The sequence below is a fragment of the Aulostomus chinensis genome, chromosome 10, assembly GCF_037954235.1.
Source record: "Aulostomus chinensis isolate RoL2024-O1b breed Wild chromosome 10, RoL_Achi_v1.0, whole genome shotgun sequence".
In the NCBI taxonomy this organism is placed as follows: domain Eukaryota; kingdom Metazoa; phylum Chordata; class Actinopteri; order Syngnathiformes; family Aulostomidae; genus Aulostomus; species Aulostomus chinensis.
Genome location: NC_141329.1, coordinates 28,326,529 through 28,342,369, shown reverse-complemented (window position 1 = coordinate 28,342,369; position 15,841 = coordinate 28,326,529). Strand labels below are relative to the sequence as shown.

The 15,841-nt window shown below is 51.4% G+C and overlaps 2 protein-coding genes across 5 annotated transcripts in view; both read right to left on the bottom strand.

Annotated features, from left to right (window-relative positions):
* Positions 1-287: 287 nt before the first annotated feature.
* eif4h (eukaryotic translation initiation factor 4h) lies at positions 288-14,027 on the bottom strand. 4 transcript variants are annotated; one of them, XM_086216885.1, is made up of 8 exons: positions 13,856-14,015; positions 9,406-9,590; positions 8,706-8,770; positions 6,790-6,904; positions 5,747-5,824; positions 2,247-2,399; positions 1,632-1,747; positions 288-761 (listed from the first exon to the last, which is right to left on the bottom strand). In XM_086216885.1, the coding sequence occupies exons 1-8, from the start codon at positions 13,918-13,920 to the stop codon at positions 723-725; spliced, it is 816 nt and encodes a 271-aa protein (XP_086073011.1). In that variant the 5' UTR covers positions 13,921-14,015; the 3' UTR covers positions 288-722. The 4 variants fall into 4 exon arrangements, with proteins under 4 accessions (XP_086073011.1, XP_086073013.1, XP_086073012.1 ...); XM_086216887.1 differs by lacking the exon at positions 5,747-5,824 and having other exon boundaries at positions 13,856-14,018; XM_086216886.1 differs by lacking the exon at positions 288-761 and having other exon boundaries at positions 1,608-1,747; positions 13,856-14,022.
* Positions 13,934-15,841, bottom strand: part of ano7 (anoctamin 7) — a 12,466-nt gene continuing 10,558 nt past the window's right edge. The window contains exons 23-24 of the mRNA XM_086216863.1: positions 14,464-15,841; positions 13,934-14,012 (exon numbers count right to left, since the gene is read on the bottom strand). The exon at positions 14,464-15,841 is cut by the window's right edge and continues 321 nt beyond it. The gene's annotated coding sequence lies outside the window, so the exon portion shown is untranslated. The remainder of the gene's footprint in view (positions 14,013-14,463) is intronic.

The following is a 15,841-nucleotide window of genomic DNA, read 5'->3' as shown; positions in this document are numbered from 1 at the left end:
ATTTTTTAGCAAAAGCTAATTTGCAATGGAGGGTTGGAAGAGTTTTTATGAGTAAGACATTAAATTTGAGATAACATGGACCAAATGATAGTTGAATAAAACTAAATAATAAAATAAGTTCAGAATGCAGCCAGCATTTGAGGACTTCTGCCTCTTCTGTCAATTATCACCGCTATTGGCAGCTTCAGTGCTGTGTACCAGTAAACCCGTCCAAATCAGGTGGTTCTGAGCCACCAGAGCTCAGGGGACCTTCAGAACCAGAACTGGACCAGAATGAGACACATCTCTGATGTATGATGATTCAGTTTTATTGCCATCAACAGTGTTGCAAAGAAAAACAACAAAACATTTAAAACAGCCGATTTATTTCTGATGTACAGTAAGAAAGATTCTCGCTAACGTCCAGAACTCACAAACACAGAGCAGAACCAGAACTGACAGACTGGACCAGGTCCCAGAGAGACCTGGTCTAGACAGTCTAAGGTGGCTCCATCAGGGACAATAAAAGATGAAAATGTCACCATTCGTTTTTTTCCCATGTTTGTTGTCGTCATGATCCACACTGAAGCAACGAAACCTTCAACCCCTCTGTGTTGGCGCGGCAGCGTGTTAGCAACATGTTAACGGCATGTTAGCGACGCGTTGGTCACAGCACTAATGAAGACAGACGAGGAGAACGCACGGATTAGTTCCTTCCCCTCTTCTTCTTCTCCTCCTCCCGGTCATCGTCTCTCTGGCAGCTGCTGCGTTGGCGCCACCGTCTGACGGAGGAAGAAAAGTTAAAATAAAAAGTAAATCAAAGAGATGATTGTTTTTCTGTCCTCTCCTCTCTCCTCTTCACTTCCTGTTCACCTGCCGGCGCCTCCTACAGGCAGAGTGATGACATCTTCAGTGTGGATCAGAGGACCAATCACAGATGACGAACAAACTGATTCCTATCAGCCCCAAACAACCAATCAGAGGAAACCTAATATTAGGCCACGCCCCTAGCAGCAGCATTCAGGTTTCTGTTTCCTCTGCTTCATCGTTTGGAGACGCCACACGGCGACGCAGGACCCAGGGCATCATGGGACCACCTGGCAGGAGGAGCCAGAGAAGCCCCACCTACCTCTGTCTGAACAGTCACCATGGCAGCAAGCCACATAAGACAAGACAAAAACATTCTGCTCCAATTTGAACTATCAGGCTGAGGGGGCGGGGCTTCCACTGAACTACAAAACACAAAAGAGGTTTGAGCCTCAGGACTGCAGGTGACCTGGCGATTGGTGAGGGGCGGGGCTACGGGCAAGGCAAGAATGACATCACATTAAGCAGAGGTGAGGGGGCGGGGCATGCATTGACAAGCTGCTCGTTGAGTTTGTGTACAGATTTATTGTTGATCAGTGTTTCATCGTTATTCCGGCTACGAATAAATATTCTGCTCCAACTGAAAACAGGAAGAAGAAGAAGAAGAGAAGGAGGAGGGCGGTGTCCCCTCGCCAGCGCTCAGGAAGGAATGCTAACCGAGGCCTTCAAACCTATCCTGGTGAGGATGCGTCCCCCCCCCAACCTCTCCCCCACCCAAATCCCCCCCCCACCCCCCACCCCCCCTCACGACCATCAGTCTCTTATGGTTTTTCTCGGGAGATCACCTCCTCTCGCGGCTTGGCTCCACCAAAGATGGCCGAGTTCGGGTTGGCGACCTGGTTGAGTGGCTCGGAGACAGTCCGAGGTTTCAGCTGCAGGCGAGGCCGCTGCGCCCGCTCCTCTGCAAACAAACACACACACTTGTAAGCCATTCAACAGCTCAGGAACTAAATGGATGTATTTGATGAGACACAAACATGACCTTGGGGGTCATCAAGAACGATCCCTGCTGTGGCGGTTGTACATCATCACGCTGCGTGTTTCCCAGCGCCTCCCAGACCACACTGTGCCAATCAAACTTGCCTCAGATGGATGAGTCATCATTAACAGATCACCAACCACAGTCCAACATAAAGACGTAAACAACACGCGACTCCAGTCGTCCTGAGATGGCAGGAAGTACCGTTAAAGCATGGAGCATCCATCCACAGCTTCATATCAATATGGCGTGATGACTTCAGCGACCGCTCGATGGCAGATATGATGGCGCAAACACGTGGGGACTTTCAACGAGTGCGTCAGCAGTCCGGTCTGTGTTCGGTCTCTCAACAGTGCGTTGACTACATCACAACATCGCAGCGCTAGAAAAAGAAAACAAACACGTGACAACATGGTCTCACCTTCCGACGGTTCCCTGAAGTCTGTCGTTCCACCACGAGGGGGACCATCTCTGAAGCGACCCATCCCTCCTCCACCGCCTCCCCTTCTGTCGCCAGGGCGACCGCTACCTCCACCTCGACTCCGCCCTCCCATGTAATCATCGTCTCTGTAAGCTGTTGAGACAAACGGGCGGACTGGTGAGTCAGATGACAAGAGCAGTCCCGCTGACTGGTTAATGACACAAGCTGGTGGTGGTGAAAGGCATGATGGGACAAAACAGGGTGGGGTCCAACAGATTCAGGAGGTGGGGTCAGACTCATCTTAGGTCAAAGGTAAAGGACATTTCAATTTTATTAACCTCCAACTAACGAGACGGCGTGTACAGGTCTGAGCTGCTTTGACCGTGTGTGTCAGGTGTGACAAGCATCAGGTGTCTTTCGTCTTGGACCACTTTCTCAACATGAAACTTTAGAGTCCTAAAGGTGCAACAAAGTCTAAAAAATTATGAGTCACATCACTGACAGACCGCCCTCCCACCAGTCTGACTGACACCGCCCTCCCACCAGTCTGACTGACACCGCCCTCCCACCAGTCTGACTGACACCGCCCTCCCACCAGTCTGACTGACAGACCGCCCTCCCACCAGTCTGACTGACAGACCGCCCTCCCACCAGTGTAACTGACACCGCCCTCCCACCAGTCTGACTGACACCGCCCTCCCACCAGTGTAACTGACACCGCCCTCCCACCAGTCTGACTGACACCGCCCTCCCACCAGTGTAACTGACACCGCCCTCCCACCAGTGTAACTGACACCGCCGTCCCACCAGTGTAACTGACACCGCCCTCCCACCAGTCTGACTGACACCGCCCTCCCACCAGTGTAACTGACACCGCCCTCCCACCAGTCTGACTGACACCGCCCTCCCACCAGTGTAACTGACACCGCCCTCCCACCAGTGTAACTGACACCGCCCTCCCACCAGTGTAACTGACACCGCCCTCCCACCAGTCTGACTGACACCGCCCTCCCACCAGTCTGACTGACACCGCCCTCCCACCAGTGTAACTGACACCGCCCTCCCACCAGTCTGACTGACACCGCCCTCCCACCAGTCTGACTGACACCGCCCTCCCACCAGTCTGACTGACACCGCCCTCCCACCAGTGTGACTGACACCGCCCTCCCACCAGTCTGACTGACACCGCCCTCCCACCAGTCTGACTGACACCGCCCTCCCACCAGTGTAACTGACACCGCCCTCCCACCAGTGTAACTGACACCGCCCTCCCACCAGTGTAACTGACACCGCCCTCACACCAGTCTGACTGACACCGCCCTCCCACCAGTGTAACTGACACCGCCCTCCCACCAGTCTGACTGACACCGCCCTCCCACCAGTCTGACTGACACCGCCCTCCCACCAGTCTGACTGACACCGCCCTCCCACCAGTGTGACTGACACCGCCCTCCCACCAGTGTGACTGACACCGCCCTCCCACCAGTGTGACTGACACCGCCCTCCCACCAGTGTGACTGACACCGCCCTCCCACCAGTGTAACTGACACCGCCCTCCCACCAGTGTAACTGACACCGCCCTCCCACCAGTGTAACTGACACCGCCCTCACACCAGTCTGACTGACACCGCCCTCCCACCAGTGTAACTGACACCGCCCTCCCACCAGTCTGACTGACACCGCCCTCCCACCAGTGTAACTGACACCACCCTCCCACCAGTGTAACTGACACCACCCTCCCACCAGTGTAACTGACAGACCGCCCTCCCACCAGTGTAACTGACACCGCCCTCCCACCAGTGTAACTGACAGACCGCCCTCCCACCAGTGTAACTGACACCGCCCTCCCACCAGTGTAACTGACACCGCCCTCCCACCAGTGTAACTGACACCGCCCTCCCACCAGTGTAACTGACAGACCGCCCTCCCACCAGTGTAACTAACACCGCCCTCCCACCAGTGTAACTGACACCGCCCTCCCACCAGTGTAACTGACACCGCCCTCCCACCAGTGTAACTGACACCGCCCTCCCACCAGTGTAACTGACACCGCCCTCCCACCAGTCTGACTGACACCGCCCTCCCACCAGTCTGACTGACACCGCCCTCCCACCAGTGTAACTGACACCGCCCTCCCACCAGTCTGACTGACACCGCCCTCCCACCAGTCTGACTGACACCGCCCTCCCACCAGTGTGACTGACACCGCCCTCCCACCAGTCTGACTGACACCGCCCTCCCACCAGTGTAACTGACACCGCCCTCCCACCAGTGTAACTGACACCGCCCTCCCACCAGTGTAACTGACACCGCCCTCACACCAGTCTGACTGACACCGCCCTCCCACCAGTGTAACTGACACCGCCCTCCCACCAGTCTGACTGACACCGCCCTCCCACCAGTCTGACTGACACCGCCCTCCCACCAGTGTAACTGACACCGCCCTCCCACCAGTCTGACTGACACCGCCCTCCCACCAGTGTGACTGACACCGCCCTCCCACCAGTGTGACTGACACCGCCCTCCCACCAGTGTAACTGACACCGCCCTCCCACCAGTGTAACTGACACCGCCCTCCCACCAGTGTAACTGACACCGCCCTCACACCAGTCTGACTGACACCGCCCTCCCACCAGTGTAACTGACACCGCCCTCCCACCAGTCTGACTGACACCGCCCTCCCACCAGTGTAACTGACACCACCCTCCCACCAGTGTAACTGACACCACCCTCCCACCAGTGTAACTGACAGACCGCCCTCCCACCAGTGTAACTGACACCGCCCTCCCACCAGTGTAACTGACAGACCGCCCTCCCACCAGTGTAACTGACACCGCCCTCCCACCAGTGTAACTGACACCGCCCTCCCACCAGTGTAACTGACACCGCCCTCCCACCAGTGTAACTGACAGACCGCCCTCCCACCAGTGTAACTAACACCGCCCTCCCACCAGTGTAACTGACAGACCGCCCTCCCACCAGTGTAACTAACACCGCCCTCCCACCAGTGTAACTGACAGACCGCCCTCCCACCAGTGTAACTGACACCGCCCTCCCACCAGTGTAACTGACAGACCGCCCTCCCACCAGTGTAACTGACACCGCCCTCCCACCAGTGTAACTGACAGACCGCCCTCCCACCAGTGTAACTGACAGACCGCCCTCCCACCAGTGTAACTGACACCGCCCTCCCACCAGTGTAACTGACACCGCCCTCCCACCAGTGTAACTAACACCGCCCTCCCACCAGTGTAACTGACAGACCGCCCTCCCACCAGTGTAACTAACACCGCCCTCCCACCAGTGTAACTGACACCGCCCTCCCACCAGTGTAACTGACACTGCCCTCCCACCAGCCTGAGCTCATTCACAGAACTTGTGATCCACAAGTTTTGAAAAGGCAATTCAATGTGTCTCATAAATCTCCTTCCGTCTGATTGGCTGAAGCCCAGCAGTGTTCTGATTGGTCGATGTTGAGCTGCTGAACCCCCTGACCGCACCTCCTCCTTGTTGGTCGTAGAATTCCTCACGAGATTCACGTCCTCCTCCTCTCGAAGTTCCTCGTACACCTCCTCGTCCTGCAGACAACAGGGGAGTTTAACACGGGGGCGTGTCAGGGGGGAGAGAGGAGAGAGAAGGGGAGGAGCCTCCCTCTGGAAGAAGCTGGAAGGACAGCGTTGAAGAGGCAGAGCTTGTTAGTGGTCCATCAGCCAATCAGTGAGGAGCCTTGCAGCGCCACCTGTTGCTCTGATGTCTGGAGTCACATGTTCTTCAATGTTGTAGCGTCAGTGAATGCATCATCAAGCTCAGTAGCTTTGATGGACACAAGTTTGGAGGAACAGCAACCGCCAGTGGCAATAAACACATCATGACAGACAGGAGACAACTCAACACACCATTCTACTTCCCGTGTGTCACTCGCCATCACATGATAGCAAATTGGTGTTGCTGTGTGTGTGTGTATGTGTGTGTGTGTGTCCACGCCACAGTGTCCCGGACAAGCGCTCGCCCTGAATGCACCTGTACACGTGCTCAGCGTGTCTGATGAGGATCACTCAGACCTACGCCAACGCTGCTCTTAACAATAGCGTTCCTTTCATTCGTCTTCATGGTGCTGAAATACATCTAACTGAAGCACAGCTGGCGCCGCGCATCTGTCTCATTGGTTAACCGCCTCCCCGCTCATCTGTTGGCCGACTGGAGCGGTTTCAGGTGGAAAAAAGGGGGGATGGGGGTGGGGATGGGTGGGGTGTAACCACGATGATGATGAAGTGATGAAGGTGACAACCTACAGGTGAAGCGTCGTCTACTCCAAGTCTGAGAGTCATTTTAGTTCCACATTGAGAATTAATTTGTTGATTGTCAGGACTTTGTCCTCTCAATGGAAGACGAAGTCCTGACCCCCAGGTGCTCACAGGGCAGCTTCAAAGCATCCAAATTAAAACCAAAAATTGTTTCCAGTCTGCCGAATTGGAGGACACGAGAAGATTCAGTTTAACACGCACGTCACCTGCATTTTACCTGTGTGGTTGCGTGTTCGTACCTCGACCGTCGTCCTTCCTGAAGCCAAAGCCGCTGCCGCTGCTGCCGCCGCCTCCTCCTCGCTCTTGCCTCCGTCCCTCTGCAATGTCCACCCTCAGTGGCCTGTCACCTAGCAACTGCAGGGGTCAAAGTCCAGGTTGGCCTTCAACATCACAGGTGTGTGCTAGGCTTGGGCGGTATGACAGTGTTAGGGTATAACAAGGTACTAGAGAACCCTGACAGTCACATTTTCAGCATCGTCAACTCCAGTGGTAGCAGGCACCCCCAGAGGGCAGACATGCTGCGGGATCTACAGTGGGACAGGCGGCTCATTGGGGAAGATGGTGTCCGTACAGCAGAGAAGTCCACCAGTGGCGTGTCATATTTGACCCGTCTGGTTTAATGAACTCGTTCTAATTCTGTCTATGTGGTGGTCGTCGCTCGGTTTCCGTGTTCCTGCCATGTTAATGTAGCATTCGTGGTTGTGCTCTGTCCTTTCCTGTCAGTTTTAGCAATCAGCTGTCTGCATGTAGCATTTTATTTTGAAAAAAATCGACCAGGTCCACTACTCTGAGTTGTGGCTTCCTGTCTCTAGCAAACTGTCAAAAAGACATCAAACCTCAACTCATCCAGCACAAATGCCGTCATATGCAGTGTCCCCGGTGCAGCGCGAAGCAGGTATGACGGTGAGAAAAGACCGATACCGCCCAAGACTAGTTTGTACCTCTGTTGTGTTTGTGTACCTGTGTATACATTGTGAGTGTGTACTGGAGGCTCCGCCCACCAAGGGAACCCCCCTTCCAAAACAAATGTGTGTGTGTGTGTGTGTGTGTGTGTGTATTTGAACTTTAAGAAAAGGTGCAGAATTGAAGTAAAAATTTACCTGAATAAAATTGTCAAGATGAAATGATATATTAAACATTTTCATCCAACATGTTGCTAATATTCACATCCCAAGTGGTTGAGGGTCTTACGTTAGCGTCTCAAATACCGTCGGACCAACAGAGCAGGGAGACGAGGGTCGTGACTGGTTCAGCAGCTCTACGCTGGTCTGAGCTGGAGGACCAGAAAGACTGAGCAGCCATCCTAACGCAGCCACTGTCTGAAGGAGAGCTGAGCTAACGGTTGCTAATGAACAATAGGAACTGCTTAAATGAGCAACTTTAGCCTCTGACAGGATCGACCACATGACTCGTCTGTCTTATTCCTGCTGTTCCACCTCAGACCACGTGGGGTTACTTGAGTCAGCCTGGTAACCAGGAGACTGGAACAGTGCAGCAGGAGGGAGGGAGACACCTGCTGTCCGGAAGGTGGAGGTGTTGAACGATGTTGCATCGAATCGTAAAAGTAAAACGTCAATGTTTTGAAACGTTAATGACCAAATGCGATCGGAATAAAGACTCACCAGACATGTAAGACAGCGAGAAGTGAGGAAAAGCCTGTACTACAGCAGCCGGAGAAGGAGGACCAAAGAGCCCACGTATCCTCAGGCTGCTCCGGTAACCAAGCGCTACCTTGCAGTACCTACTACCTCGGTATTTTCTGCTGCTGGAGACGCTGTATCTGACCCAAGACCTGTCCTTTCTGCACATAATGTGGAAAAGTTGATCAGGATTAAACATGCAAGTTCAATTAAACGAGCTCTAACTGTTAATGCTGCACTTTTTTTTTTTAATTCATTGCATTTACTGCAGGACTCGGTGTTTTCTTTTTACACCAGGAAAGTTTGGCTCCGAGGCCTGGAATTTTGTTTAGTGCTGCACTTGCACTTTTGAGATGTTGTTAATTGACTGTTAGGCAGCAGTATTTGGGTTGGGTTTCTAAGGTCGTATTTTTTCGATCATACGGTGGTTGGGGCGGGGCACCCCGTGTGTGTGTGTGTGTGTGTGTGTGTGTGTGTGTGCGTGTGCATGTAAGTGTGATGACTGCATTACTCACAGCGCCATCGTACGCCAACGCTTCTTTTAGAGATTCCACATCTTCAAACTCAACATAACAAAAACCTGGAACACACACACACACACACACACACACACACACACACACACACACACACACACACACACAGGTTTGCATAGCTATCCTTGTGAGGACATTCCACTGACTTCAGGTCATATGGACAGTTTGACTCTAACCTGAACCAGGAAGTCAGAAATCACACACACATCTGTTGGTCCCTGTGAGAACTAGCGGTCCCAGCTCTTAAACCCCGGAGTCCCCAGACCAAACGTGAGTGCCAGTTCAAGTTTATCAACTCAGGCAAAGAATCTGATGAAATCGTGACCTAGACACAGCTACGATGATGTCATGACCCAGACCTGACGGCTACGATGATGTCATAACTCAGAGACCTCGGCATCTGGGAGTACTAGACAGCAGGATGGTTATTCGTGAAGACGGTGGTGGGGAGAAACTTCCGACCCGGCTGATGACGAGTTCGCCATCTTGTCACTGATGAGCGTTGAGGTGAAAGTTTGCTTCACGTTTGGTCTGAATGCAACACAATAACTACCCTTCCTTGGTGGGACAGGTCATGTGACTACACTTACAGGGAACCTTCCACCACAGTAGCATGGGTGTGGTTAGCAGTTAGTTTTGACCCTAAACATCCATAATGAAGCCCTGCCCCCTCACTGACCTTTGAACTTGTCCGTTTCTTTGTCTCTGACCAGCCGGATGCTGCGGATGTTGAGCTCTTTGAAGATGATGTCGATGTCTCCCTGCACCGTGTTGAATGGCAGGTTTCCCACGTACGCCGTGAACGGGGGCTCTGACGGCAGCTCCTTCTGCTTCCTGGCTCCAGAGCCTCCGCCTGCACGGGGCCTGACGGAGACAGAGAGAATCATGGGAAATGTTTGCAGGCTGCTCCAGCTCCTGCAACACTGACTAATTTGACAAAAAAAAAAAAATCTCCTGACTGATTATTCAGAGAGGTGACTGGCACCAGGAGGCGGCAGACGACGAACTGCTCAGGACGCCAGATTCTTTTCAAGGTGACTGAAACTGAACAATCACATATTGTGACAAGTATGAATCCACCACATTCACGAGCCTTTTCGGCTTTAGCCCTTTTCACAAGGCCAACTTCACAGTTGTCATGGTGACAAGGCACCAGGGATGAAGCTGAGCATGTGAAAAAAACCACACCTTGTTGACATGTTACATTAAACATGTCACGTGAACTCTGTCATTAAAGTCACAACAGGGCAACAGCAGACACACTGATGTGCTGCTAGAAGTGAATGTGCCCCATGACATCAGAGGGTTCCGCTGCCGGCCCTGTGTGCCGTACCAAACGCAGGAGGTTAGCGTGTCAGGGTTGAGGTGTGTTTGTAGTCCAAGAGGAAGTTGTGGTTTCCATGGTTCCTCCACAACAGCCAATGGGATTGTTCCATGTGACTGCTGATAACAAAAGTTGATGATCTTCCAGGTTTAGTTCATCAAGATCATCCTCAGTAACGAACCCCTCTGATGATGCTGGAAGCCTGGATGCTACAGTTAGCGGTGCTAAGCTAACATTGACGTCAACACAGGGATGGGCCAGGATGTTCAAATATTGATTAAATATCTAAAAAATAAAAAATGAGGCTTTAATTCCTGACGTGCCTTGATGGGTTCTTGTTTTGGAAGCACCGCAGTGGCAGTAGAAGTCTGCGAAACATCAAGTGAGGGTTCAGATCTTTTCTGGTTGAGGGCAGTATGGAATTTGGCCCGAGAGACAAATGTGCAGCGAGGATGACGACAGTAGAGAGTTAAGGAATGGGACTCGTAATTTGTCCCTTTGTAAAACCCTACAAAACCAAACCCTGAAGGCGGCGGCTCTGGACGTCCTCAGATCCAGGCGAACCTCTCAAAGATCAGCAGGCTCAGCTTGCTCTGCTCCAAGGTACATTGGGACTTTTAAGGAGGACAGGGCAGATACGCTGGACTTTAGTACTCTACGGGCTAGTATTGTTAGGGTGGTTAGCCAGCCCTAGCTCACAGGCCTGCTAATGCCTGCAACAGTGAACAGAGAGGCCCTCGGCTCTTCAGGAACACTGCTGCTCCTTTGCGCTTCACCTCGACTCTGAGCTGCAGCTTCAGCTTCTGTCTTCATCGATTCAACGTGATTTTGTTACTGAGTTCCTTTGCCATCCAGAATAAGTTCCACACATGCATGTTCTCCAGGGAGAGCAGTCAGTGACAGAGGAAAAGCTACGCTTGTTCCAAAAGCAACAGGGTCAACTCTCAAATTCACAGGAAGGTTGTTCCCAGCTACATATTTGTTGCTGTTGTATGTCACAGGAATGAGAAGTGTTATGAAACAGCGATTAAACGCAACTCAGCTGCTCATTAATACTACATGTTAAGCAGCACTCATTAGCTTATGCTACCACTTGCTACGCTACGCTACCACCTGGAGCTGCTACAGTTCTGCAGATCACACTTCCTACTAACAAGTGTGCGCACACAGAAGGGGGGGGGGCTACCACTTGTTCAAGTGCAGTGCCCACATGTCGATGCTGCATTTAAACACACCAGGTTGTTCAACAACAGGCAAACACACCACTTTACCGATGGCAATTTGGCCTCACAGGAAACGCCACAACAGGAGGGTTTATGTCCTTCAAGCTTCCACGGCAGGCGGCGAGGGAGAACACAACTCAACATCGTGGTACTCGCCAGGATGGACGGGATGCCTCTCTCCTGTATAAATTATTCTCTCACTGTCACAACCTGGTCTGAATGTTTCAGAGTCAAAGGGCAACATAAACGAGCTGCTGGAGGAGCACCGCCAGAATCCTGCTTCACACAGCAACACAGTTATGATGGAGTCGTCCAGGTTGACCAGACGTTAAGATCTGAACTGACTCAGCGGTTCAACAGTTAAATAAAAGCCTCCTGTCACTCGATTCTTCACCCGGCGACACATTGGAATCATCCCCATTTTGTGCTGAGTCAGAGAAAAACCCTGGACAGGAATAATGACGATAACCGTCAGAGCCAAAATAACTTTATATTATTTAACCACTTCCAGAGATCCGCAGCTGCTTTGGCAAAGTGAGAGGAGACGGACCGCAGCACGTAGCCGAGCTGCCACGGTGGGCCAGGGTCTCTGCCGGGAACCAACGGACGAGAGTTGACAGGAGGGAACCTGCACTGAGATTCAGGACCAGTCAGGTGGGGCCTGCTGGTACCTGTTGGCTGTTGTGACAGCAAACGAAACTGATCTCAACTCAGAGCTTCTGTGTGTGTGTGTGTGTGTGTGTGTACACAGCAGCTTATTGACTATTCTCCTTGATAAATCATCGCTTGATATTTTCCTCCAGGAGGTCTGAGCTTTTCTGCCACAGGTACCAGAGACGCCTGCTGGTCTCAAGATGAAGACGAGTGATTGAATCTTCATCCTCTCACACTTTAACATAAAATACCTCCCTTCATATCACAAACATGCATGTTTGATATTTCTTGTGTGTCAGACACTCATCAGCGGTGAACCGCTTAACCAATTTATAACAATGTATCAGTGCCATTAACCGCCAAAACCCCCGTTTCATGGCTGCCGGTCCACCATGAAGCAGGTTGATCAGTTTCCCAAACTACATGCCAACACACACGCCCCCATCAACACATGCCAACCGATAAACACCAATCAACACACACACAAACCCGTCAAAAGAAACCAACCCCATACACACATCCGTAAAAACACGCAAACCTACAAAGACATACACACACACACCAACCTACACAACACAAGGGTTGTGAAAATTGGCAAAAAAATACTAGAATATTCTTTCTTAATACTGAAATATAGTCTAATATACATCAATAAATATTAATACTCCAGGAAGTACTAAGAATTCACTTCTCTCTCTATCCACAACCTAGTACAACAGAGACAAAGCAGTTCTGAACCCCCCCCCCCCAAGTACTTCCAAACAGAGTACCAACGAGGCAGGTAGCAGGCAATAACAGCTTAAGGCTTCGTTGCCACCGCCAACTGGCCGCCGCATGGAAGAAGAACAGAACTGGGATCCCCCGAGAGCGGCTGGGATGCTGCGGCGTGCTGGGGCCCAAAGTCTCGCCAGGACTTGAGAGGTAGACTTCTTATGTTATTCTATGTTAGATATTCAAAAATGCATATTATATTGTAGTATTTCCTTAATTTATACATTCAAACATGGAATGTCTTCTGGCAGACCTGGTCAACACACCCCAACCTACATGCCATCTACACGCCAACCTACACACGCAAGTCTGCATAACCACACACACAAATACTGACAGAGACCTGAAATGCCTCCTGATGAAAACTTAAGAGTTCAAATCAGAAAATCAAGTTCAATGCGAACTCTGACCCTGCTGATGAAGATGAAGGTGATGAAGATGATGCTGATGAAAAAGATGCAGATGGTCCTGAGACACCGATGAGGAACCAATCGCTCAGAAATCAATCACTTGAGGATGGTTGAGATATTATTATGATTATCGGGGACATCATGACGTGTCAGTGACGTCAGTAACGAGGCCTGAAATACCTCAGATGAAAGTTTTTTTATTTCCTGCAGCAACATCGCGAGCCGGAAACCGATCTTCACCCTCATTCATCAACGTAGCAACGGGCACGCCTGCATCGACATATCAACAAATCAGCTTATGAATAATCGATGTTGCCAATCGATAAGAAGCCTCATGGATGAACCTGCAGCTGCGGAACATGATGCAGCCATGCGGGCAGCCTGCAGCTGCTGCCCCGCCACAAAATTCACCTGCTCCGGCCTTTCAGCCTCGAAGTCCAACCAACCTCCGGACAGATTCAACGTGAATCAGCCGCGGAGCTCCGGGCAGACCACCGGCACATGGCCCCGGTAGTAGCAGGCTGGACGCAGCTAGCCCCCTGCTAACGTTTAGCATGTTAGCTCCTGGACCACGGTGTTTCCCAGCCGCGCTCGCCGCTCTCCCCGCAGGCTGCTCGCCCGCAGAGTCAGCTCCGGCCGTGTCCAGTAGCTGGGCCGGTCCGCCCTGCACCGAGGCTCGGGGAGGACGGCAGCGGGGAACACGGTGACGGTCCGGCGGGGGTTTGTGTTGAAGGTATGCGTACTCACCCTCTGCCGCCGCCGAAGCTCCCATAGGCCCGGTCCCGCTCATCGTAGCTGTCGTAGTCCGCCATTACTGCTGCTGTGTGTTGGAGGAGGAGGTCCTACACGTCACACCCGGAGCGGGTTTAGTTGCCCGCCGAGCGCCTGACCAGCGACACCGGCACTAAAGCAACATTTTCGAGGCGTCAGAAACCAGCGAGTGGAATGTTGGAAGTTTTTAAAGCCTGGAACTGAACAGAAGGTTGACATATCCGGGGACAGGACGGACTTTAACCGTCCCGATGTGACTGTTTATCTGTGTTTTATGTAGAATTACATAATGCGGCGTTGACGCATTCTCCTCAAGAGTTAATTCATTGAAAGATAAAAACAACTGAACAACAGCAGCGCGTAAACAGTCAAGAATGTTTTGTCCCCCCCCCCCCCCAAAAAAAATGTTATACTCGACATGTGGTCTTAAAACGGGTCTTTGTCTGGTACAGAGGGCTGCAGGTAGTGGGATGCCTTTGTGCTGCTGGGACATCCAATTCACAGTTTTGAAAGGTTGAAAGATGTTCAAGGTCACTGACAGGAACATGAAGCAGGTAATTAACGCCAGCACACTCTCCACCCACCAGCGTCACCATGGCGGCCGTCGGGCCACGGTTGTACTCTGATGGCCTTATTCTCCAATACAGTTTGGTCGGTTACTTCCACTGGGTTTGTTCTACGTTCCTCTGGACGTTGGAGGAAGGAAGGGGATGGAGTTTCTCCTTTTCATCGTTCACTTTGAGAAAAAAGAAATCAAAGTGTAGAAAGTGAAGGGGAAGCGCTTTAATATCAGTGACAGGAAAATCAATCAGGGACCTGGTGGGGTTTCCTGCAGCAGACACGGACGTGTGAGTGGTGACGGGTCCTTTTAGCTAAATGTGGTGCACTGTTTGCTCTTTTAATTCTTAAAAAGAGGAAAAGTACAACAAATTCGAGTTTTTCCACATTTTTTTTAAATTAACGTTCATTCAGAAGTCTCAGCATCACCTCAATAGCACATGACAGTGTTGGTTTATTTGGTTTCCTTTTAAAAGTTATTGAGTCAAAAACATAGTACATCAAGTTCTCCATGTGGGGGCGCTCAGCTGGAACCTCTTCGCCAATGGTTGAAAAGCTTTGTTTTGAAGTTGTTGGGGTTTTTTTTATTACTATTAGCGAAAATATCAAGACTTAACTTCATTCTCAACATTTCCACTTTTTTCAAAGTGCGTGATGAAATAATGAATCCTCCACCTCTCTGTCTTCCTGATCCCTGGTCCCAATACTCCATTTTAACTTTATATTGTAGGGCAAAAGCTTCCATCTTCAGGTGGCGTCAACCGCAGACATCATTGCAGGTCATGAAGCTGTAGACGAAGGAACCCGACGTTCTATTACCAGAACCTATTTACAGGTTCAGGACGCCGCGTCATTGTGTGAACACTTTGCTAAGCCGACTGGTGAGTGGGTGTGCAGACCAGCAGAGCTTGTAAGCCACACCCTAACCTACACTACAAGCCACACGGTAGCCTTGCACTCTAATCTGAGCTGTGGCCCACGGCCGGTACCTGTAACCTACCCTGGGCTTTGGTGCACACCACCGAAGTGTAAATCTGGTGTTCCTGTCCTGGTTCTGGGGTTCAGTTAGACGATGCATGTGTTATAAACCTACTGGTTCAGAGGAGCAGAACAGCGGACGTGTTTCTTCGTGGTTTATTAATCTCATGAACAAGATGGTCGTCTGAGATTATCGGTGGACGACGGACATCTTGGATGATACCTTCAGCAGGATCGTGTTCCTGTTTCTACTCTTTTGTCCAGGAATCTGCTCTCTGTTGCTCTACCAGGCCTCTGGTTGGTTCAGGTCAGACTGTCCAGTTCTTCGGTTTTTGGCTGATGTTGAGCCCTGTCTCCTTGAGCTGCTGAGCTCGTGTACCTGGGCTCCAGATTGAAACGCTTCCCAAGACTTTCTCACGGAGCAAG

Coding starts and splice junctions, on each gene's coding strand:
- eif4h (XM_086216885.1), bottom strand. CDS start 13,920: ATGGCGGACTACGACAGCTACGATGAGCGGGACCGGGCCTATGGGAGC. Junction 9,591..13,855: donor AGCTTCGGCGGCGGCAGAGG/GTGAGTACGCAT, acceptor TGTCTCCGTCAG/GCCCCGTGCAGGCGGAGGCT. Junction 2,400..5,746: donor CTACGACCAACAAGGAGGAG/GTGCGGTCAGGG, acceptor TTGTCTCAACAG/CTTACAGAGACGATGATTAC.